The sequence below is a fragment of the Chiloscyllium plagiosum genome, unplaced genomic scaffold (genome assembly GCF_037043375.1).
Source record: "Chiloscyllium plagiosum isolate Xiang-an unplaced genomic scaffold, Cpla_swu_hap1 HiC_scaffold_1, whole genome shotgun sequence".
Lineage (NCBI taxonomy): Eukaryota > Metazoa > Chordata > Chondrichthyes > Orectolobiformes > Hemiscylliidae > Chiloscyllium > Chiloscyllium plagiosum.
This window is the reverse complement of record NW_028270139.1, coordinates 111,765,964-111,789,918: the sequence shown is the minus strand read 5'-3', so window position 1 is coordinate 111,789,918 and position 23,955 is coordinate 111,765,964. Positions and strand designations below refer to the sequence as shown.

At 39.5% G+C, this 23,955-nt stretch overlaps 1 protein-coding gene across 3 annotated transcripts in view; it reads left to right on the top strand.

The window, feature by feature from the left end:
- Nucleotides 1-3,520: 3,520 nt before the first annotated feature.
- Nucleotides 3,521-23,955, top strand: part of zfr (zinc finger RNA binding protein) — a 97,890-nt gene continuing 77,455 nt past the window's right edge. Inside the window, exons 1-6 of one of the 3 annotated variants that reach the window (XM_043687472.2) lie at nucleotides 3,524-3,709; nucleotides 3,816-3,983; nucleotides 4,260-4,349; nucleotides 4,584-4,665; nucleotides 22,152-22,443; nucleotides 23,687-23,810. In XM_043687472.2, coding sequence (XP_043543407.1) covers nucleotides 4,313-4,349; nucleotides 4,584-4,665; nucleotides 22,152-22,443; nucleotides 23,687-23,810 — 535 coding nt within the window. In that variant the 5' untranslated portion in view covers nucleotides 3,524-3,709; nucleotides 3,816-3,983; nucleotides 4,260-4,312. Of the gene's footprint in view, nucleotides 3,984-4,259; nucleotides 4,350-4,583; nucleotides 4,666-22,151; nucleotides 22,444-23,686; nucleotides 23,811-23,955 lie in introns of all 3 variants that reach the window. The other 2 variants (XR_015757909.1, XM_043687475.2) reach the window with 2 other exon arrangements.

Below are 23,955 nucleotides of genomic sequence, written 5' to 3'. Positions count from 1 at the left end.
GCTGAGATGAGATTTGGTCGAGGTTTCCAAAATGATGAGCAGGCTGAATGTATTAGACGTTGTTCTTGTCCATAAATGGAACAAGAATGAGAGGGCATAGATTTAAAGAGTTTTGCAAAAGAAGCAAGAGTGCTGTGAGAAAAATCTTTTTGTTGTTAGGGTATGGAATGTACCATCTTGAAATGTAATGGTGGCAGGTTCAATTGAGGCATTTAAGAGAACATTGGATGAATATTTAGATAGAAATAGTGTACATAGCTATGGGGAAAGGGAAGGAGATTGGCACTAAATGATGATACTTATCTGAAGAGCCAGTGCGCTGTGTGGCCTCCCTTGACAACATAATAACTGTGATTCTGAAATTAAAGAAAATGCCATTAGGTTGTACGGTAGCAAATGTATCTCCTTTATTTGAAAAGGTATGGAGACATAAATCTGTAAACTACAGACTAGTTAGCTTATTGTATGTCACAAGGAAAATGTCAGAAGCTATTGTTAAAGAAGATATGGAAGGGCACTTAGATACATTTATGTTACTCAGGTGGCATCAATATGGCTTTGTGAAAGGGAAATCATGTTTAACCAGTCTATTAGAGTTCTTTGATGAGGCAACATGTGCTGTGGATAAAGGGGAACCGCTGGATATACTGTACTGAGACATCAAGAAAACGTCTGTTAAGGTACCACATCAAAGACTATTATAGAAAATAAAAGCTGATGGTGCAGGGTAGCTTGTTGGCATGGATAATGGATGGCAAGCTAGCAGGAAGCAGAAAGTAGGTATAAATGGGTTTTTTTCAGGTTGGTAAGGCAGATTGAGTGGTGTGCCACAGGGCTTATGCTTGGACCGCAACCTTCTACAATTTATATAAATAACTCAGATGAAGGGATGGAAGAGATGTTCCTAAATTGGCTAATGGCACAAAAATTAATTGTGAAGAAGACAAAAGGAGGCTACAAAAGTTGGGAAATGGATTATAATATGGAAACATTTGAAATTGTTCATTTTAGCATAAAGAATAGAAATAGAAGCATGTGATTTAAATGGTGAGAGATTGCAGAGCTCTGAGATACAGAAGAATCGAGGTGTCCCAGTTCATGAATTGCAAATGGCTGGTATGTAGGTACAGAAAGTAATTTGTAAACCTTATAGAGTACTATAATTTATTCCAAGAAGAACTGAATACAAAAATAGGGAGCAAATAAAAGTCAAAAGAACTGCTGATTCTGTAAATCAGAAACAAAAACTGAAATTACTGGATAAGTTCAGCCGATCTGGCAGCACCTATAGAGAGAAATCACAGTAAATGTTTCGGGTCTGGTGACCCTTCCTCAGAACAGATCACTGGACCTGAAATGTTAACCCTGATTTGTCTTCTCAGATGCTGCCATACCTGCTGAGCTTTTCCTGCAATTTCTGTTTTAGTGTGTGGCAAAAGTAGGGAGGCTATGCTCCAGTTGTAGGGACACTGGTGAGATCACATCTAGTGTACTGTGCACGGTATTGGGCACGCTTAAAGAAGGGTATAACTGCATTGGAAGCAGTTTGAAGAAGAGGAGTACAGCAGATGGACTTTAAAATATTAGTACAAAGCAGATGTGGATTCAGAGAAGATTTGCCAGACCAATACCTGCAATAGGTGAGTTGTCTTTTGAGGAAAAGTTGGACAGGCTAGTCTTGTATCCATTGGAATTTAGAAGAATAAGAGGTTTTATTTGATTGAAACTTGTAAGATCATGAAGGGTCTTGACAGTGTAGATGTGGAGAGGATATTTCTGCTTCTGAGAGAATTTGTAACTGTGATCACAGTTTAAACATAAGTGGTTAACCATTTTGAAGCAAATAATTTTCTCAATGAATCTTTGGAACTCTCTTCCTGTAAAGGCAGTTGAAGTAGAATCTTTAAATATTTTTAAGGTAGAGCTGGATGGATCATTAGTAAGCAACAGGGTGAAAAGCTATCAGGAATAAGCAGAAATGTGATTTCAGGTTACACTCAGACCAGCCATGGCCCAGCATATTGCCTTCAAGCCAAGGGAGCCTTGTTAAACGATGACTGTAAAAAAGCATGAGGTGTTAACCTTGTAAAGCTACAAAAACAGGATTACTTGCATGCCAAACACCATGAGCATGATGGATAGGGCAAAGTAATTCCACAACCAACAGATCTAAGTTCTGCAGTCCTGCTACATTCAGTTGTGAATGGTGAATGGACAATTAATCAATCACCAGAAGGGAGCCTCTCCAAATATCTCCATCCTCAAAAGATAAGGCTGAGGAATTGGCAACAATCTTCAGCCAGAAATGGTGAGTGAATGTTCTATCTTATCATTCTCAGTACCGTAAAATCCAATCTTAAGCCAATTAAATTCACTCCGTTTGCCCGAACACACACACCAACCAGTTTCGAAACAGTTTCTACCTTACTGTTGTTAGAATACTGAATGGACTCATAAACTCTTAAACATTCACCTGTACCTGTGTTTTGGTTTTTGCCACTGTTTACCTATTATTTACATATCTATGCTATTTAACTATGTGATCTGCCTGTATTGCTCCCAAGACAAAGCTTTTCACTGTGCCTCGGTACATGTGACAATAAATTCAATTCAACTAAATCAAGAAATGGCTGGAAGCAATGCATATTCAAAGACTATGGGCTGTGACAACATTTGAAACCCAAGCATCCATTGGTTATCCTTTATATACCATAGTAAATACAAGTTTAAAAACTTGAATAAATTTATCAAATATGATGTCCCTTTCATAATATTATGTTGACTTTGTATGATCGATATGTGTACAGTTATGATGACAATAATAGATTCCATAATTTTCCCAATAGCTGATATCAGGCAAACCCTATTTTCTCACTTAGAGTCATAGAGATGTACAGCATGGAAACAGACCCTTCGGTCCAACTCTGGATTAGTGATGCTGGAAGAGCACAGCAGTTCAGGCAGCATCCAAGCGGTCCAACTCGTCCATGCCAACCAGATATCCCAACCCAATCTAGTCCCACCTGCCAGTACCCGGCCCATTTCCCTCCAAACCCTTCCTAGTCATATACCCATCCAAATGCCTCTTAAATGTTGCAATTGTATGATGTTTTGGCTAACTTTAATTCTGCTGGGGGACATTCTAGAACCCAGTGAATTTTGGCAAATCATATTTATGTATCCACTATCCCTGTGGCTATGTATTTGAGAACATAAAGGTGTTGGCTTTCAGGTCCTGGGGATTTGTTGGGCTTTTCGGCCCTTAAGTTTCCCCAGTACATTTTCTGCCTACTTTAATTTACTCACTATAATCCTAACTTACACCTCTACTTTATACAATTAGTTGTAGTTCAGTTTTCTTTCTCACAACCACCACCGTTATAGTGTACATGCAATTTAAAAACTTCTCCATTGGCATTGCCAATAATAAGACCAATGAATGTGGTGCTGGTGTCGTCGTGTTGAACACATTTTACGCAGTGCTTCCCTGTTCAGAGCAGACTTGCAGGGACATCCGTGTAAGGAAACATAGATTGCTGGACTGCTGCAAAAGTATTTATTGGTGCAGTACGCGCATTGCTGCCAGCGAAACTGGGACACAGTACGGTCATCTTCGCGTGAGTGTGTAAGAAGAGCTGTAAACGCGTGAGCCTGATGCATTACACTTGACAAGGCTGGATTAAGATTGTTCGATTGCAGACTTGCCAAGGTCAGATCATCATTGGCAGCCCAGACGACGAGATTAAAAACGTTGAAGTTCATTGCAGATCGTTTGAAATGAATCTAGCAGTTGTTACGTGTTTCTGTTCTTATAGAAAGACACACAGAAACAAGCGGATCATTACTTTTGTGTAAAAAGAACGGTGAATTGATATTTCCCAGATCTGTGGTGGGGGAAGGGAATCAGACAGTCCAGCACGTCGAATGGGGATCTGAGTCCCGCACCAGCCTACCTTCCATTTCTCTCTGGACTGGATTTTAAGGTTAGGATTTTTATTTACCTAAATTTTTAATTTGTAGAGAATTCTTACGTGCGTGGCTCGTTTGCGTGAGAACAAAGTGCATCAGACCACCCTCCCGGCCCCCACACCCGGTATTTCGTCGGTTTTGCCTCGTATTGTTTGGTTTAAATATGGAAATGCAAGTTGTTGTTGTGCAGTGACGAGTAAAAGACTACATTCTCCAGCGGGCAGCGCGTGGCTCCCGGTGCCGCATGCGCAGTGCTCATCCCGGCTTGACAGTGACGTTTCCCTCCACAGGTTCCAACACTCGAAAGGTGAAAGGTCGCGGTTGGTGGCTCAAAGAAACCCCCATGATTCCTATATGTCCAGTAGTTTCTTTCACGTACGGTAAGTGGAATTGGCAATATTTATAAAGCAAAGTACCCTTTTTGTTATTTTGTGTAATTGAGAGAGGGGGAAAAAAAGATGGTGGTGCTGCTCGCGGCCCTCGGAGAATGCTGAAGTTAGAGAGGGTTTTTTTTTCTCTTGTTTGCTGAAGCTGAACGATGTGATCTGTGATGATGTTTTACTGGTCTCTCCCTTCTCCCTCTTGTTTGTTTGGGCGCTTCGCGTGGTGTTCAGTGCCCGGCCGGCTAGGCGAAGATGCCAAAATGGCTACCAGTAACTACTTTGGATTTGCCCATGGTGGTGCTGCGCAGTACAGGTACGTGTTTATCATCGCGCACGTTCCGCGGCCTCATACACTTTCATTCAAATACACAGTTCTCTCTTCTCCAACACCTACCTCCCTCTCTCTCTCCCCCCCCCCCCTTTCTAGTTCTCTCATCATTTTGTTCTTTTGCTTTCTCAATCTAGTAGGAAAAATATTCTCCCACTTTAACCGAAGTGACCTTCTTCATCAGCCCTCTTCTTCTCCCTCGGCTCGTATAGAACTAAAACTCTTCTTTTCTCTATTGAAGTCACAAAATGGCGACACGGTGTGCGGTCTCTGTTAATGTGGCTGGCGATTTTATCAGTTGCACTTTATCTCATTTCTAATTGATTGGTCGATATCAAACTTTACCCCTTTTGAAAGAAAATAGTTCAATTCAACTGTTCTGCTTTGACCGCCTCTCTTATTTTAATTGAACATTCTTGTTTGTAACGGTAACCTGTGGTCCTTACAGAAGATCTTTCAGGGATCATAAAGCAGGTGTCTCTGGAGTCTGGTCCTTTTGGTGCAGTCAAGCAGGCACGACCGAAGGATAAATGGGCCCTTTGATCTTTTTAAATTATATAGCTAATTTTACATTTTTTTTAGTGGTCCATGTAATTTAGTAAAAGCATGTGTATATAGTATGTTTGATGAAATATGGAATTTTACATTTGAATCTTCCACCCTCTCTCCAGTATTTTCATTAAACATGTCATGATCAGTAACAGGGCTGTATGAGTGCAGCCTGACATGTGATGTCACTTACTAGATTATTGTCAGATTTCCAGTAGTTTGTGAAATTAGATTAAATTCCTTCTGGTGTGGAAACAGGCCCTCCGTCTCAACTAGTCCACACTGACCCTTCAAAGAGTAACCCACCCAGACCCATTCCCCATATTTACCCCTGACAAATGCACCTAACTCTATGGGCAATTTATCATGGCCAATTTGCCTAATCTGCACATCTTTGGACTGTGGGAGGAAACCGGAGGAAACCCTTGCAGAGACTGGGAGAATGTGCAAACTCTGAATTGCCATTTACAGTTGTAGTGTTCCTATTTACTAAATATAAGATTTTAACTGAAAGGGACATAAATACATAGTGCTGCTAGTTCAATTCTAAGCTAAGTCACCCACAATGTCAGTGAAATCAATGAAGCTCTGCTGTTTATTATTATTGACCTGCTGGAGGATTTATCCATTGGCAATAATCTGGTGAAAAGAGTAGACTTGAAACTGTTATATTTTGGTGTTATTTTACACTTTGCTTGAGTATGAAATATGATTAGATTCTCTACAGTATGGAAACAGGCCCTTCGGCCCAACAAGTCCACACTGACCCTCCGACGAGTAACCCACCTAGATCCATTCCCCTATCCTTTGTTTATCCCGGACCAATGCACCTACACTATGGACAATTTATCATGGCCAATTCACCTGATCTGCATATCTTTAGATTGTGGGAGGAAACCCACGCAGACATGGGGACAGTGCGCAAACTCCACACAGACAGTCTCCCGTGGCTGAAATTGAACTCGGGACCCTTGCACTGTGAGGCAGCAGTGCTAACCACTGAGCCAAGAGGGCTACCCTATCCTCCAAACAAAATATCAGCCACTTTCTAGAACTGAAGTCATGCATATTTAAAAATAAGAAAAACACCTCTTCACGAGGAGAGGAAGCATTAACATACGTATCTGGGAATATTATTTCCCAAACAAAATTGCTTAAACATGAAAGTAAAACAAGGAAGTGCGAATGCGGCAAATATGAAACAAAAGTTGCTGGAGAACTCTGCAGATCTAGCAGCATCTTTGGAGAGAGAGCAGAATCAATGCTTTGGGCTCAGTGACCTATTCTAAAGAAGGGTCTCCAGACTTGAAACACTGACTCTGCCTTCTCTCCACAGATGCTGCAGACCTGCTGAGTTGTCCAGCAATTTCTGATTTTGAATCAAATTGGTTAGTTTGCTTTCTCTGACCACAACAGCTCTTGGCATTAAGTACTGCAATGTTACTTTTGAGGTGTACAAGCCAGGCTGATTATTGACTGATAAATAGGTTTCCATTTTTTGGAAATGTATCTGGCATCTCAATCATTCATGAAAACACACGGAAGAGGGCTTTCGTACCTCTGAGCCCCACCATGTTCAGCCCCACCTTTTCTAGAGCTGTAATAACATCTCTGAACAAGTTAGTAAGAAAGAAAATCTGAAAAACACATGGAACGGAAACATCAATGCATGAGACTTCCAGTAAGAGGCAATATGGTTCAACTGTCAATCCAACAGTTGTAGATAGCCAAGTGACTTAGAACAATGTCCTGATTATCAAATTTCATTGATCTTGGCAACCTCAATGCATTGGTAGATGAGATCCGGTTACATCTCCTCACTGATCCCTCTTAAGACTGTAATTGAATTTTTTTTTTATCTCCCAGAAAGCAATAGTTGTTGATGGATTATACTTACTGCACTACTAAATCTCAAACCAGAATGTGCACTACACCATTCTCTCCCATTGTTTTCACGAATTGAGCTTGTTTAGTATAAACCTTTTTACCTGAACGTTTTTGAGTAATAAAGGTCAGAAGCTGGCATCAACCTAAGCATTGGAAGCAACAATTGCATGCCCAGGTTTGTTGACAGCTGCCCATTCTCATGGCATCCTACCTTGCAGACAACATCCAAAACAACATCTGAGGAAAGCAAGGAGAGTATTAAGTTGGAAGAAAAAGCATATGAGGATGCAAAAGTCAGTGATAGCTCCGAAGACTGAGATAAATTCAAAATCCAGGAAAGGGAGTACTTAAAAAAGAGAAATAAACAATGAGGGCACAGTAGAAAGAATATAAAAACTGACCATAAGAGCCTGTTTAAATATATGAAAAGGAAGACAGATGCTAAAGAAAACATAGGTCCCTGACAAAATTAATGTGGAGAGCACCATCACCATCCCTAGCAAAATAACACAAGCTAATGGGGCTAATGGTAAATAAGTTCCCTGGCCCTGATGGCTTGTATCCTGGGATTCTAAAGGAAGTAGCTACAGATATAGTGGATATGCGGAGGAACCTTGATTATCCAAAGGACATGGGCAGTGAGTATTTTGTCCAGTTTATTGAATGTTGGATAATCGATGCCGGATAAGCTAGTTAGCCACGCATCAGGAGCTTGCGATCTTCTTCGGATCACCTGATATTCGGTTAATTGAATGCTGGATAATTGGTTGCTTTCTATAAGTTCTAATGTCCAACAATTCTTGGACTCTGGCAAAGTACCAGAGGATTGGAAAACTCCTCTGTGACATATCTATTCGAATTGGGAGTGAGACAAGCGGTGAATTATAGGCTGAGTAGCCTAACATCTAACATCTAATCAGTATTTTAATTTTGGAAAAATACTGGGATCATTTATTCAGGAGGTAATAGCAACACATTTGGAAAATCATTATCTAATCAAACAGAGTCAGTGCAGCTTAATGGAAAGGAAATTGTGTTTGTCTAATTTATTAGAGCTTTTTGAGGAAATCTCAACACGAGTGGGTAGACGCAAACCATTAGATGTAGAAGGTGTTCTACAAGGTGCCTCACAGAGTCACAAGATAAAACCTCATGGTGTTGCATGAATAAAAAAATTGGCTAGTAGACAGGAATCAACGAGTTGAGATAAGAGGTTTTTTTCCAGGTTATTGACCTGTAACCAATGGGGTTCTGCAGGGATCAGTGCTGAGACCACAACTGTTTACAAAATATATTCGCGACATGGAGGAATGAAATAAATGCACTGTAAGCAAATTTGCAGATGACAGGCAAGTTGTGAGAAGGATGCAAGGAGCTTCCAGGGAGATATTGATAGGAGTATATGTAGAAATGGAGTAGAATGTAGAAAAATGTGAATTCGTTGATTTTGGAAGGGAGAACAAAAGGATATTGTTAATTATGCAAAACTGCATGAAGCTGTGCAAGTCAAAGGGACGGGGGCGTGTTATTTGTGCACAAAACCCTGAAATCTGGCACACAGGGCTAATGGAACAAAACCAGGAATTGCTGGAGAAACTCAGCAGGTCTGATAGCATCTCTGGAGAGAAAGCTGAGTTAATGTTTCATGTCCAGTGACCCCTTATGGTTCTGGAACTGCTTGCTACAGTGAGCTGTTGGGCAGAGTCTTGTGTGTATTTAAGATAAATTCTTTCTCAGTAGTAGAATCAAGAGTTATGGGGAAATGTCATGAAAGTAAGGAATGTTGGATCAGCCATTGGGCAGAGGTGATGGTTGTACTGGGAATCCTCAACATTGCCTCCATACCCTCATTGCATCAAATCAAACATGGGCAAGGAAGCCTTCCTCTGTCAGCTGATGAAATGATACTACTCCCACCTTGAACACCAATTAGAAGAGCCAATGAGTTTGTCAAGGGCACAGAATTTATTCTCAGCGTCTTCAAAGTCTATCACAAAGTATGGCTGGATAATACAACTATTATTCTAGCTGGACATACTATGAATAATTGCTAGTTTAGGCATGTGGGAGGTGATGAAGGAAAAACCCACTTAATCTTGTCCTCACCGGTTTGCCTGCTTCACGTATATCTGTTAAAGACAGAATGGTCAAAGTGACCACTGCACTTTCCTTGTGGAGAGAAAATACAGATTTCATATTGAGGATACCCTCCTTTGTGTAATATGGCATGACTACTTTACCTATTGAATAAATATCAGACAAATCCTGCTACTCCAAAATTGGCATCAATGACATGGTGTGGCCCATCAGCAGCAGCAAAATTATTTTCAGTCAAGTTTTCTGACATTGTGCTCGTGTATACTGTATTCCCCATTTTTTTGAACTGCTGCAGTTCTTTGGATGTGAGAACACCCACAGTCATGTTTGGAAGAGGGTTCCAGGATTTTAACTGTCTTATTCACTGCTCCATCTGTTTTGCCAGTTATGAATTATGCACAAATATATCTTTTGTTCCTATGTCTTTTAGAGTGAAACCCTATAGTTTATACTGTCTCTCTGTTCGTCCTACTAAAATAAGTTGCTTCACACTTCCCCACATTGACCTTCATCTGCTCCAATTCTGTCCATTTCACCAACTTGTCAGTGTCCTTTTGAAGTTCAACACTGACCAGCTCACAGTTGACAATGTTTCCAACTTTCATGTATCCTGAGCACAGAGGTTTAACTAATTAATATACACCATGAAAAGCAAGGGTCAGCACATGCTCCGGGCATCTACACTACAAAATTTCCTTCAATCCAAGAATATCCATTAATGATTACTCTGTCTTTCCTATTACCTGGCCAGTTTTGTATTCTTGTTTCCACTGTCCCTCTTATTCCAATACTTTAGTATTGCAGAAATAAAGGCACTGTTTCAGCTTTTTGGTTTGTACTTAACTGGACCATTCACTAGAGTAACCAAGAAAAAGGAAAACAATGTTTATGTTATATGGAAGGAGAGTGTTGATTGGATTTTAATTGTTAGAGGTATTGCTGTGGAGAATGCACCAGTTAGGTGATGACTGTGTGTTAACTGCCAAAGTTTATTTAATTTGTAAATTGGGCAACTTGAAACTGGTCAAGTTGGCCTGAGAAATGAACCAGAGAATCCTGTCTAGTGTTTTTGTCAAGTTGAACCAGGTGTAATATGTCTAATGTTCTTTGTCTGTGCGGAACAGAGTTATGTGTATTAATTTAGTGTGCACAGAATTGGCTGTTGACAGTTTAATTGTCAGTTGGGCTCTGTTTGATGCACTTAAGTGTGATGCTCTTTCGAGTTGAATCACGTTTTATATTAACTGCTGATGAAGATCTTGATAATTGAAACATCAGAAATTGTGTTCCAGTGCAGTTGACAGCCTTGGGACTGAAAGGGAATATACGTTTTTTTTTAAATATACCCATTTAAAAAAAAAAGAAAGGAAGTTGTAGTTTGTTTTTGGAGAATTATTTTCAATGAAATGTTTTTTTTTGGATTTCTTAAGGTTGTGGCTCCACACTCATTAAATTATGTAAGACTGACATAGACAGATTTTATGTGTCTCAGAGGAACAACAGTTATGGTGAGTGGATGGGTAAGTGAAATCGTAGGTTGAAACCAAAGATCACCATGACACATTGAGTGGTGGAGCAGATGTAGTGGATAATGTGGTCATCTGTCTCCTATTTACGTTCTGTATGGTCTTATCTTGCTCACAAGTCTCTTATATAGTTGGATTTTCAAAAGATTGCATTTCCTGTACTGACCTTTCCCTTCGCTGTGACTTGCATACTCCTGAGGTTATGCTATTAATTTCTTAAGTGAAGGCTATAATTAACTATTCAGTGACTAAACATTTACTAGATGTCAGTTGTGGCAGTTTTGTCCGTTTCCTGCTCAGATTCTTAGTTTCAGTAATTTTATTCAAGATATTTTCCAAAACATGATTACTCTAGCCTATCTCTCAACACTAGCCATGTGTAAATGTAAATTTTTTTTCCAACTTGCAATCCCTTACACAGCAATAATGCTTGTGTAATTTTTTCTTAAGTGAGATGTAACAATTGTAATCTATAGTAAAATATGCAATGTTTGTACATAGACATTCAAATCATTACTAAACTGAGTAAATCTACAGCTCCAAACTTAAAACGCTCATCGAAGTTTTTGTTGTCAATTTTAGACTTTTGTCATCACGTTATGTCCATTTTAATTTGAAAACAACTGACGTGAGACTTGTCCATCATTTGATACATGAAAATTCAACTTGTATTTCTTGATTCATGACATATGATATCTTAACAGTAGCACAGGCAAGCAGAGTTTTGTTAATGCTGGTCCATACTAAGGTGTTATATAACTTCTAGGGTTCAGATCATAGAATTGTTACAAGCAGAAGGAGGCCATCAGCTCTCTGAATGAGCAGTTTAGAGATTTGATAAAAGTTCATTTTGAACCTGCATCTGCCACACACTCTCTCAGTGCATTTTTGGACCTTAACCAGTTATTTTTTCACCTTTTTAAAAAATTTTTTCCTTTTTTCTTGAAAGTTATGCTCATGTTATTCTCAAACCTTTCACGATGTAACAGTTTGTCCGTATTGTTATGACACTGGCTAAACCCTCCTGCTTAACTTAAGCCAGCTACACAAAAGATTTATCCCGTGCAGTAATCTGTGAAAATTTGACAGGACAAGAAGTATTAACTTCTTGGCCTGATTAACTAATAACTATTTACAACTATTTACAACTCTTTCCTCTAATCTATCTTTTACTTTCCCTTCTGTAATACTAGTCCAATAAAACCCCTGGTTTAAGATTTACTGAAAAATTCAAATTTCAAAATCAGCCAGTTGTCAAATCTTCTCTTTATATCCTCCTCTGTCGTCTTTTCTTCTTCTTAGGGTTTCATAGGTCACTGATCTATAAAGGTACCTTTTTAAGAGAGCTATTTTTTCCAGCAGTCTGTACATGCTGGTGGCTTGGCAGTTCTCCCCCACCTGTTCAATTTTTCCTGGTCTTGTACCCCAAAGCATCAAATTGTTTCATTGGCTTTTAATATTGTCAATATACTAAATTCAAACTTGATTGGAGGTTGGTATTTTGGGGTATAATTTAAACTGGCCAAATTCGTATTTGTTTTGGCATCTCCAGGCAACCAGCTACACTAGCTGCTGGACCAAAAGGTTACATTATATCTTATTCAGAACACTTGGTGCTGTATCAGCTAGTTCAGTTAGCTTTTAACTCTTAAAGGTACAGTACCTCTTACACCTTCATGACAATATGTACTTTGTCAAGATCTCTCATGATTTTAAATGCTTTTATTAATTTCCCTGTTTTCCACTCTACTATTCAAGAGGAATGAATGTGAACTTGCATCTTAGTTTTGACACTGCAATGGATCATTTAGTTTAAAGTAAAGCTGTTTTATTGGATTATTTTCAAATGAACATCTTTATTTGTGAGTTTCAACATGAATATTTCTCAGTTGAAGGCAATGCATTTAAACAAACCCTTTCCAAATCAGCAAAATTAATAATTGCCTGTGTGTTTTATGGGTTCAATATGAAAGTAGAACTTTTACTTCCTCCCACTACGCAGTTTTAAATATTGCATTGTTGGAATGTAAAATGCATTTCTGTTTTCTAGCTTTGGTCAACTAGAAAATTCCTGTCTCAAACTACATAGGAGTATAGAGTTAAATATGTACTATAGCTTTAAATGTAATTGTGTTTGGTATAATATTTGTTTTCAGATGTCTGCCTAATGTATCATTATTTTAAGTTGATTGCTGCTCAGCTAGCTTTAAAGATAATTTTGAATAAGTGTTCTTGGTATGCCCGTCTTTTTCCAGTCATTGATAAATTATGTGAAAACACTTGGACGTTAATTCTTAGCTTAACTAAATTTGCAATGCTCAGTGTGTTTTTTCTGTACAGGGAGAGATGGACTGCTGATTTTTTTCTGTTTGGCAATTTCATGTGGGAGACAGAAACACCATTTGGGTTGATTCTGGTGTGTAATCTACAGTTGGTACATTAGGTTGGTTCTTGTGTATCCAGCTGGTAGTTCACTTTAAAGGGTGTCATTTGACATGTACAGAATAGCTTTATTGATCTATACTCCAGGTTACAGCAAATCAACTTGAGCATGTCACTTTTCTGCTTTGTCTACAAGCAAACCTATTTTCACATTGACTCAAATATACACATTCTCAAATATACAAATAATTTGTACATGCATGAGTGGCTGTCTCACTGTTTTATGTAAGTATGGTGGTCTGCGATAGAAGAGAATTTGCTCTCATGACCTGATAATGCCCCAAATTGCATCATAGCTCTACCGACAATGGTAACATCAGTTGTAGCATTCCTATCTCTAACTCAGGAGGCCCAGGTTGTAGTCCCACCTGTTACAGAGGTATGTAATAACATTTCTGAAGAGATTGATTAGAAAATATGTAGGAAGTGTGGGAAGGTGTTGGCCCATTTGTATTGTTGCTGGACTAGAAATCCAGATACCTAGGTAATTTTATTGGAACCGGAGTTCAAATCCCACCATAGATATTCAGTTGAATAATTTTGATCATGAAGCCATTGTTGACTGTTGTAAAAACCCATTTGGTTCACTAATGATCTCTTTAGGGAAGGAAATTGCCATCTTACCTGATCTAGCTTGCATGTGACTGCAGATGCACAGCAGTGTGGTTGACTCTTAGCTGTCGTCTGAAATGGCCTAGCAAATAATTCAGCTGTATTGCCCATTAGAAAGAGGGGGAGAAAAGGAACAAATCTGGACAGGCAATATAGTATTGACTAAGGCACTAGAAACCACATGGTAAACACAGCTCCTATTGATCTCTGCAGACCTCCTTACAGATATCTTGGGCTGGTTCCAAAATTGACAGAGCTGTCTCAGATAAGTCAAGCAACAGCCTGACATCATCATGCTCATGCAATTGTACCTTACAACCATTCACTAGTATAGACCCCCACTATCAACATCGTGGGAAGGTTACCATTGATCAGAAATTAAGCTGGATTGGCTAAATAAATACTGTGTGGCTATACCAGCAGGTTAGAGGTTAGGAATTTTGCCGTGAGTAAACTCACCTTTTGAATCCATAAAGTCTGTCCATCATCCTGTCAAGGCTCAAGTTGAGTACTATATGATGAAGTACTGCCCACTTGCCTGAATGAGTACACCTCCAACAATATTCAAAACATTTGATACCATTTCTGAAAAAGCAACCTGTTTGATTGGCACATAATCCATAAATATTCACTCCCTCCACCACTGGCTTTGAGTAGGAGCAATGTGTGCTGTCGACAAGATGCACTGCAGAAATTCACCATGGCATCTTAAACAGCACTTTCCAACCCAAGACTAGAACAGCAAGGTCAACAACTAAATGGAAATACTACGATTTGCAATTTCACTCCAGGCTGGTCCCCATTCTGAATTGGAAATATATAGTCATTTCTTCGGTGTCATTGGTCAAAATCTGAGAGCAATCTCCCTACCTACAACATTAAATTTTAAATTGTCTCACTATAAGAAGGATGCTGTGAAGCTTAAAACTCTTCAGAAAAAATGTATAAGGATGCTGCTACGGTTGGAGGTTGGAGGAAGAGGCTGACTAGGCTGGGGCTATTTTCCCTAGAACATCAGAGGCTGAGGGGGTGACCTTATTGATGTTTATAAAATGGTGAGGGGCATGGATAGGGTAAAGAGACAAAGTCTTTTCCCCAGGGTGGGGAAACTAGACGGCATGGGTTTAAGGTGAGCAGGGAAAGATTTAAAAGCGATCTAAGCGTCAACCTTTTCATGGAGAGGGTTGTGCATGTGTGGGATAAGCTGCCAGAGGAAGTGGTGGAGTCTGGTACAATTACAGCATTTCAAAGGCATCTGGATGGCTATATGAATAGGAAGGGATAAGAGCAATATGGGCCAAGTGTTGGGAAACGGGACCAAATTTAGTTAGGATGTCTAGTCTGCATGGACAAGTTGGACTGAAGGATCTGTTTCTGTTCTGTATATCTCTGATTCTATGAATGAAAAGTAAAAGATTGTCATGTAAAAATTGTTGAAATATTCTAATGGTTATATCCTGATTATATCTTCAAATTCTGCAATGTTATCTGTGGATGTCATAGAATAGTATGAAAACTGTGATCATTTTTCTGTTTTTCCACTTGTTGCTATGAATCCTGAGCCTTGCATGACACTGTTAATGAAGTTTGACCGTGAAAACACTTCTGTATTAGAGCTAGGAAAATTGGTCTGTCGGAGCACTGTAACTGTTTTTCCTGTCACTCCTTCCAAATCAAAGAAGTATGTAGTTACACTCACCCCCACCAACCCAACCTCCACTCCCGGAACCTTCCCCTGCAACCGCAAGAAATGCAAAACTTGCTCCCACACCTCCCCCTCACTTCCCTCCAAGGCCCCAAGGGATCCTTCCATATCTGTCACAAATTCACCTGCACCTCCACACACATCATTTCCTGCATCTGCTGCACCCGATGTGGCCTCCTCTACATTGGGGAGACAGGCTGCCTACTTGTGGAACGTTTCAGAAAACACCTCTGGGACACCCGCACCAACCAACTCAACCGCCCCGTGGCTGAACACTTTAACTCCCCTCCCACTCCGCCAAGGACATGCAGGTCCTTGGCCGCCTCCATCGCCAGACCATGGCAACACGACGTCTGGAGGAAGAGCGCCTCATCTTCCGCCTAGGAACCCTCCAACCACAAGGGATGAATGTAGATTTCTCCAGCTTCCTCATTTCCCCTCCCCCCCACCTTATCTCAGTCTCAACCCTCGGACTCAGCACCGCCTTCTTGACCTGCAATCTTCTTCCCGACCTCTCTGCCACCACCCCCTCTCCGGCCTATCACCCTCACCTTAACCCCCTTCCACCTATTGCATTCCCAATGCCCCTCCCCCAAGTCCCTCCTCCCTACTTTTTATCTTAGCCTGCTTGGCACATCCTCCTCATTCCTGAAGAAGGGCTTATGCCCGAAATGCTCATTCTCCTCTTTGGATGCTGCCTGACCTACTGCGCTTTTCCAGCAACACATTTTTCACCACTTCCCATTATATGACTGATTTTAGGTCGTAGGATTTTTAAAAATCCTTTAATAGTAGATCAGTCATTAGGCAGGTCATGTTGCTTTGGCTAATTTGTGCTTAGCTTGCGCTGGAAAGGAATTCTGTATATATCAAAAATTCTGCAATATTTTATTTAATTTGTTTAATTAGGCAAGAAGGGGTGAATCATCAACTCTCTTTTCAATGTCCTTGATAGGCCACAGTAGAGTTAATTTTCTCTTTTAAAGCACTTCGCTGTACCTCACTCAAGTTTAAATATTAACTGGTTCACTGAAAACACATGAAGAGTTAAAAATCACACAACACCAGGTTATAGTTCAATAGGTTTAATTGGAAGCACACTAGCTTTCGGAGCGTCGCTCCTTCATCAGGTGATACCTGATGAAGGAGCGGAGCTCCGAAAGCTAGTGCGCTTCCAATTAAACCTGTTGGACTATAACCTGGTGTTGTGTGATTTTTAACTTTGTGCACCCCAGTCCAACATCGGCATCTCCAAATCATGACCTGAAGAGTGATAGGGAGAGTGTCCAGTACAAAAAGGAAGTTAGAAGAACATGTATTTTGAAATTCTTGGAGTGATTGAACACCTGAGACCATAGCTGTAAAGGGATGACCTGATTTTGCAGATCCCTTTGATTCCTCGGTGTTTGGGTGTCTCTCTCCAGTTTGTTTTATCATTGGATACTCTGTTTTTGGAGGCTGGCAGAGCAAGAGGGTTCTCGAGTTCATTTTAGTCACAAATCCATCTTCTACTGCTTTGCCAAAAGTAGTTCCCTGAAATATAATTGTTTTGTGTATGTCAAAGTTCCTCATTTTTAAGCTAGACAATTTCAGGCGATTTTTATCTCCAGCATCTGAACTTCTTGTAAAGGTCTAAATAGGAGATACAGATCTAGTTGACTCATTTCAGCCTTGCTTGATAAAAACGTTAATTTAAGTTTAGAGTGATTTCTTCTTTTTTGATTTCTTGAAGCTTGGCTCAACTTATGGTCAGGCATTATTGCAATTGTATCAAAGTCAATGTTTTTTTTTCTTTCTAAAATCATATCAGTCCGTGAAAGGCCCCAGTATTAAAATCAGAGGATGGAAGTCTAAAAATGATTAGTCATGGTTTCATGGTTATGACAAAGTGACTACTTAAAGCATAAATTGTAAGTTTTGAGCAATCTTGATTAGTTGAGAAACAGGTTTATGTGCAGACACTTTCATTACTGAAAAATGTGGAAAGTTGGAAATATAAAACTGACGAAAAATAATGAATCAGAATTTGAATATTTGTACATGATTCAGGCTGTTCAAACTCTTGGACTGAAATTTTGTCTGATTTGTCACAAGAAAACTCTTGCATATTCGTTTTTACACAACGTGGTATTGAATGGATGAAACTTGCAATCAGCTTTAATTTGACTTCAGACTTGTAGTTTTATAGCTGGATTCAGTTGAGAGAAATTGAGAGAGAGAGAGAGAGCGCTTGGTACTCTCATGTCGAAATTTAACCTGACCTTAAGGATGCTGAAAAATAACTTGAAAGAGGTGGAGACCTTGGGTACATTGAGGGAATCTTGGAATATTATGAAACTGTAATTTGTCCCCAGGTGGAGCATTGTGTTCTTTTTTTTCATATTTTGGAAAAGAGATGAAAGCTTTTGAAAGGGTACAGAAGAGATTTATAAGAATGGTTTCAGTGATGGGAAATTACTGACTTGTGAGTTTGATAAACTGATTCCTGAAGAAGGGCTTATGCCCGAAACGTCGATTCTCCTGTTCCTTTGATGCTGCCTGAGCTGCTGCGCTTTTCCAGCAACACATTTTTAAGCTCTGATCTCCAGCATCTGCAGTCCTCACTTTCTCCAAACTGAAGAAGCAGTCTTTTCTTGGGATAAGTAAGGCAGCAAAGATTTGAAATAACTTTAAACTTATGAAGGATTTAAAGTGAGTAATTAAGAAATAACCTAACTGTTGAATAATTGATAGCCAGAAAGCGCATAATTTTAGATCTTTGGCAAAAAAGCCAGGCAGCATTGTTGTCATGAAAGATTAATTATTTGGAAACTTGGGTTCTAAACTGGACAGAACCCATGTATAGTTTTAAGTTTGATTTGTATCTCTATATAGTGTTAAGATAAGAAATTTTGGTTTCATTTTAGACTTGTCTGAGTGGTGATGGAATATCTGAAGTTTGTTGATACATACGTTTTTAATGAAGGCTTACAGCCTTTTTGAAGAATATTTACACCTTTTTGAGAGGAGCTTGGGATGAACAGTTCAGTGAAACAAATAAGGACAAGGGAAAAACAAAGCTGCTGCTGTTGACTGGGGTAAAGAGTCCTTTAATAGCTTATGAGAAAGACATCTAGAAGCAGAAAACTACTGGAAGCTGAGGGTATGGAAAAATCATGTTTTTGCTCTAAAAGTGCTTGGAAGTCAGTAATAGGAACATTCCATAAACCAATTACAGCTGTGCCAACTGAGCAAGTCACTTGAAAGTGGAGACAGGGTGACTCTTCACTGAGTTTTCCATGGTAAGTAAGGTTGAACCTTTATTCCTGATCTGTATAATAACACTGTTACAACCAGTCCTGGATAGAGTAATATAGCTGGTATTTATCCCTCTGGTGCGCAGTAAACTTTTTAATGTTCTTGTGTTAAGAGTATGTTGAGCAATGTTCCCTCTAATTTTTTTTTGGTGTACAGACCTCTGAGATCTGTGCATGGCATTGATTTCCAAAACCAGAAATCAGTGCATTGGCATGTACGGAACCTCTGAGAAACATTGCAGTGGCTGCACAGGTTTACGAAATATTCATGACAGTCTCTTGTGAATATGTGCAGTGATCACCACAGTAAGCAAAATAAAACTCTTATCAAGCTCGGTTTCGCCTTTAGGATCTGACTTGTGCAATGATTCCATAAGCTGAGATCATAACATTTTGACAATTTTTTTATACAACTGATTAGGAAGTATAATGTACTGCCTGTAAGATAGTGAATGAAAATTCAATAGTGACTTTCACTATTGCAGGGATGCTTTGATGGGCTGATTGTCCTTCTGTTGTGCTGCGATCTCCTGGTAAATGGTGCAGATGAGAGAAGAGAAACATTCTTGGAAATAAATTGGCTGTGGTGGAATTAGTAGGAATCATGGAAGAGAATAGGAGGGAGAAGATATCATGACAATTAACTCAGTTTGTGATTATGTCTCTGATGGTTTTGATGTATGTTAGGGTTTGAAGAAAGAGTTTTGTATTATCGTTGTTGCTGGGAGATGTTGACTTGTTCAAGGATCTTGGATACGAATGCGAGGATGGGATGATATTTGGACATGGGGTGGGGGTGAGGCAAGGTGACAGTTTGGAGCTACCAGAACTCTTGAAGTGAAGGAGGGGTGAAGATTAAGAACTTCAATGATGCACCATCCTCTGAAGAAGTTCCTTCTCATCACAGTGTAAATGGCCTCCCCATTAATGAGACCATGTCCTTTGATTCTAAACCAGGACTTCTCAAGTTTTGTGACCCTTGGTGAGATCAGGAGCAAAAAGTTTGGACTTGCTGGCTCCAACAGAGCAATCTCTAACCAGGTTCTCGCAACTGTGAAGCTTTTTAAATCCGTTTTTTAAAATACTGAGCATGGCCCAAGTGTTCAGTGTTCTTGGCCGGAACCCTCTCTTAAAAATGTAGTGGGAGGGCAAGTGCTTTATTTTTCACTGAAAAATCCTATCTGCTGAAATAGCTTTCCCTCCTATACTTGCAGGTTTCTCTCCAACCAGGCTCCTCGTCGAATCTTTCTTCATTTTCTCCATTTCCCTTCCCCACCAAGACATCTGTTCCCAACATCCTCTACCCAAGCATGTTCCTGCCTTGCTCTCGCTCTCGCTCCCTCTCCCTATCGTCCACAGGCATAACCCATTCTTAACCATGACACATGTTTCTCCAGCCAAGCACAAACACATACAAAGATGCATTTGCTCCCTGTCCTCTGATGCGCAAGCCACTTTTGGTAGGGAAGTGAGTCAGCCTATATACTAGTGGTTTTGAATGAGATCACCTCTCATTCTTGGAACACCTTCGTTCTGTCCGAAATTCCAGGTGCCTGCCACTTTTACACCCACAATTACTAGTGGGTACGTCAGTGTATTTTTTTCATTTAAATGAAAAGTTGTCTGATCACCATAAGACAGTCCATATAAAGTGTTGCACTAGGAGTGACCAGGAAAAGCTACCTTCATGGGACAGTAGTTGCACTTGCATATTTGTTTGTTAACCTTTTCCCTGGACAACACTCTGTCTCCAGCCTGCTGCAGTGCTTCAACAAGGTCTGGTCTAAGCTGGAAGTACAGTGTCTCATTTTCCGCTTGCAGCCTTTAGGACTCCATATAGAGTTCAATAATTTTAGTGCCAGAATATCACCTTCATATCTTTTACTCACCCTAACATCCGAGGCCTTGTCGTGACATGGGCTGTCAATGAATTTTCACCTCCTTTTGGTCCCCATTATCATATTTTCTTACTCTCCTGGCTTACCATTAGCCATCCTTTTGCCGAACTGCTTTTCTCTCCCTCTCCACCTATCACTTACCCCTCTCCTCCCCTACCCCGTCTTCATATGTATCACCTTTTTCTAGCTTCTATTAGATCTGAAGAATAGTCACTGGATCTGAAATGTTAACTCAGCTTTTCTCCACAGATGTTGCCAAAACTACTGAGTTTCTCCAACAGTTTCGATTTTTGTTTGATTTCCAACATCCACAGTTTTTTTGTTTATAACTGAATTTTCTGTTGTAACTTGATAACGTGAAATTTGAGCCACGTTGGTGTGTAGTTCAGGCACTGTTCATGATTGACTAGCTAGCTTAGTTTACTAAAGCAACCAAAGGGTGTAAATCCATCACTGAACTAAATTTCTTATATTGCAGATAATCATGAAAACACATTTGCTGACAATTGTGCTATCTGGCTTAAGCATGGTTTTACATCTGCTCTCTGGACTGTTCAAATTTGCCTCAGCCCGTTTATGCAAATCTAAAGAGCTGTGGTATATAATAAAATTTTCGTGAGTGGGATATATCCCAACAAGGAAGGGTGTAGTTCATTTCAGAGACTAACTGATCCCAATCAGATGCTAACTTAGTTTGTAGATTTCAGATCCTTTATCTCCTCTTACCTGTTTCTCTACAAATCCAACAATACTGATATGAAAAAGTTAACAAACAAATGTGCAAGTGCAACTATTCTCCTATTAAGGTACCTCTTTCTGGTCACTCCTAATGCAGTACTTTATGTGGACTGTGTACTCCAGTACTATGCACAAGCACATACTTTCACCTCTCAGCTCATTTTCATTTAAATGGCAAAAACAGATTGCTATATCCACCATTAATTATCTCTCTCGTCGAAAAGTGCGGCACTGGAAAGGCACAGCAAGATAGGCAGCATCCAAGGAGCAGGAGAATGAACATTTCGGGCATAAGCTCTTCTTCAGGGTGCTGCCTTACCTGTTGTGCTTTCCCAGTGCCACACTTTTCAACTCTGATCTACAGCATCTGCAGTCCTCACTTTCTCCTATTAATTATCTCTTGCCTTGAAAGAAACTTCAATTCTTCATGACCTGGAACAAATGTTGCAGTTGTTTCTCGCATTAACAGCCTAAAATACAGGGGATAATATTAGCTTTGAGCATATCTTCTAAAGTATGAAGCTCGCTGTAATAAATTTTAAGAATAACATCTTGTAAAACAGGTTAAAATAATTTTTTGCACTTAAAATATCATCATCAAACTCTTAATTGCATTTAATAAAAAAAAACTGTTTTGACTTTATGAACTTGTTGCTGTACAATTATTTGAAAGATTTTGCGTTTTCCATGCATTGAAAATGTGCTTTTGTTTTTGTGATAGCCAACAGCCGGCCACTGGCATTGCATACTCTCATCCAACCACAGCTGGTAGCTACACAGTCCATCAGGCCCCAGTAGCTGCACATGCTGTGACAGCAGCATATGCTCCTGCAGCTGCTGCTACAGCAGCCAGACCTGTTCCTGCAGCTGCTGCCGCTGCTGCTGCTGCTGCTGCCGCCACAGCAGCATATGGAGGATATCAAACAGCACATACTGCAGCAGATTATGGATACACACAGCGACAACAAGAAGCCCCTCCACCACCACCACCAGTCACATCACAAAATTATCAGGTATGGCTTAACTTTTAAGTATTTAATTCATTGTTTGGAGCAGTATTTGTTTGATGCAGAGATATCTTTTGTTTTTTTTCTGCTATCTTCTTCGCACTTCCAGGCAAATGTTGACAGAGAAGTGATGAGCAAAAGTCATTAACAGCATGTAGCAATTTTCAAATAATTAACTGTCTTGTGGGGTTTTTGTAAACCCAAACTATTGACTTATTGATCATGAGCCGACTGATTCAAAAGTTTCATCACAAAGCTACAAAAATATTTCCATCAAAGAGTAATTTAACAGTTTTAAAACTGAATGTTTCTAAATAAACGTATAATTGGTTGAAGAAATGTTGCAAGGGGACCTAAATTTATCTGAAGAACTTGTATACAATAATTTATACAAGGAGTGTCGGAATAAGGTATGGTTTAGCATCAGAATAAGACTATGTATTTAAGAAAACTGGTTAAATGCTTTAAAAAGACAGCTATGCAAAGTAATGAGGAATGAGGTAAATGACTTCAGATGCAGAAGTGGCACTAGCATAGCGATAATTAGATTAGGCCAAATTAGTTCCTGTGATCAATCTTAATGATCCTCATGTTGCCATTACTTTGTCTTTTAAAAAAATCTCTCAAATGTAATGGTATTCTGAGTTATAATTATTTTATGTTCCAGATTCAAAACAAGGATCTAATGACCATTAAATACTCATTTGAACAGTAGCCTTTAATGTACAGTGCAGTTAGAGTCATAGTCACAGATGTACAGCATAGAAACAGACCCTTTGCTTCAACTCGTCCATGCCGACCAGATATCCTAACCTAATCTAGTCCCATTTGCTAGCACTTAGCCCATAACCCTCTAATCCCTTCCTATTCATATACCCATCCAGATGCCTTTTAAATGTTGTAACTGTACCAGCATCTACCACTTCCTCTGGCAGCTCATTCCATACATGCATCAATTTGTAAAGTTGTTTTGTAATTTATTTCTGCAGGCAATTAATTAATATCACTTTGTGTATGTTTTAAGTTTGGATCCTGTTTTGGAATGAATAACTCTGCATTTGAGTTTTGTAATGATGCAATCAAAATTGACCAATGAAAAGAACCTGCACTGGAGAAGGGTACCTGCATGAAAGTAATAAATGCAAATTTAGTTCAGCATATACCTTTCATTTCACTTATCCTCCGTTATCCCAACAATGACTTAATAATCTATCCAGCGATTTCAATTGATCACTTATTTTCAATTTAGGATACCTATACATATGTGCGTTCCACAGCGCCAGCTATCGCCTATGACAGCAAACAATACTACCAACAACCTGCTGCTGCAGCTCAGCCACAACCTACTGCTGCAGAAGCATATTATCAAGCTGGTGAGTCTAATATTGTTGAGGAACTACTAACTAAGATAATATATGGTGTGGTCTGTAACCCACAAATATCAATGCATTAAATGCAGGACATGACATGCATTCTAAGTATTTGTTACGTCTAAATTACTAATTACAAAGTGTGTTA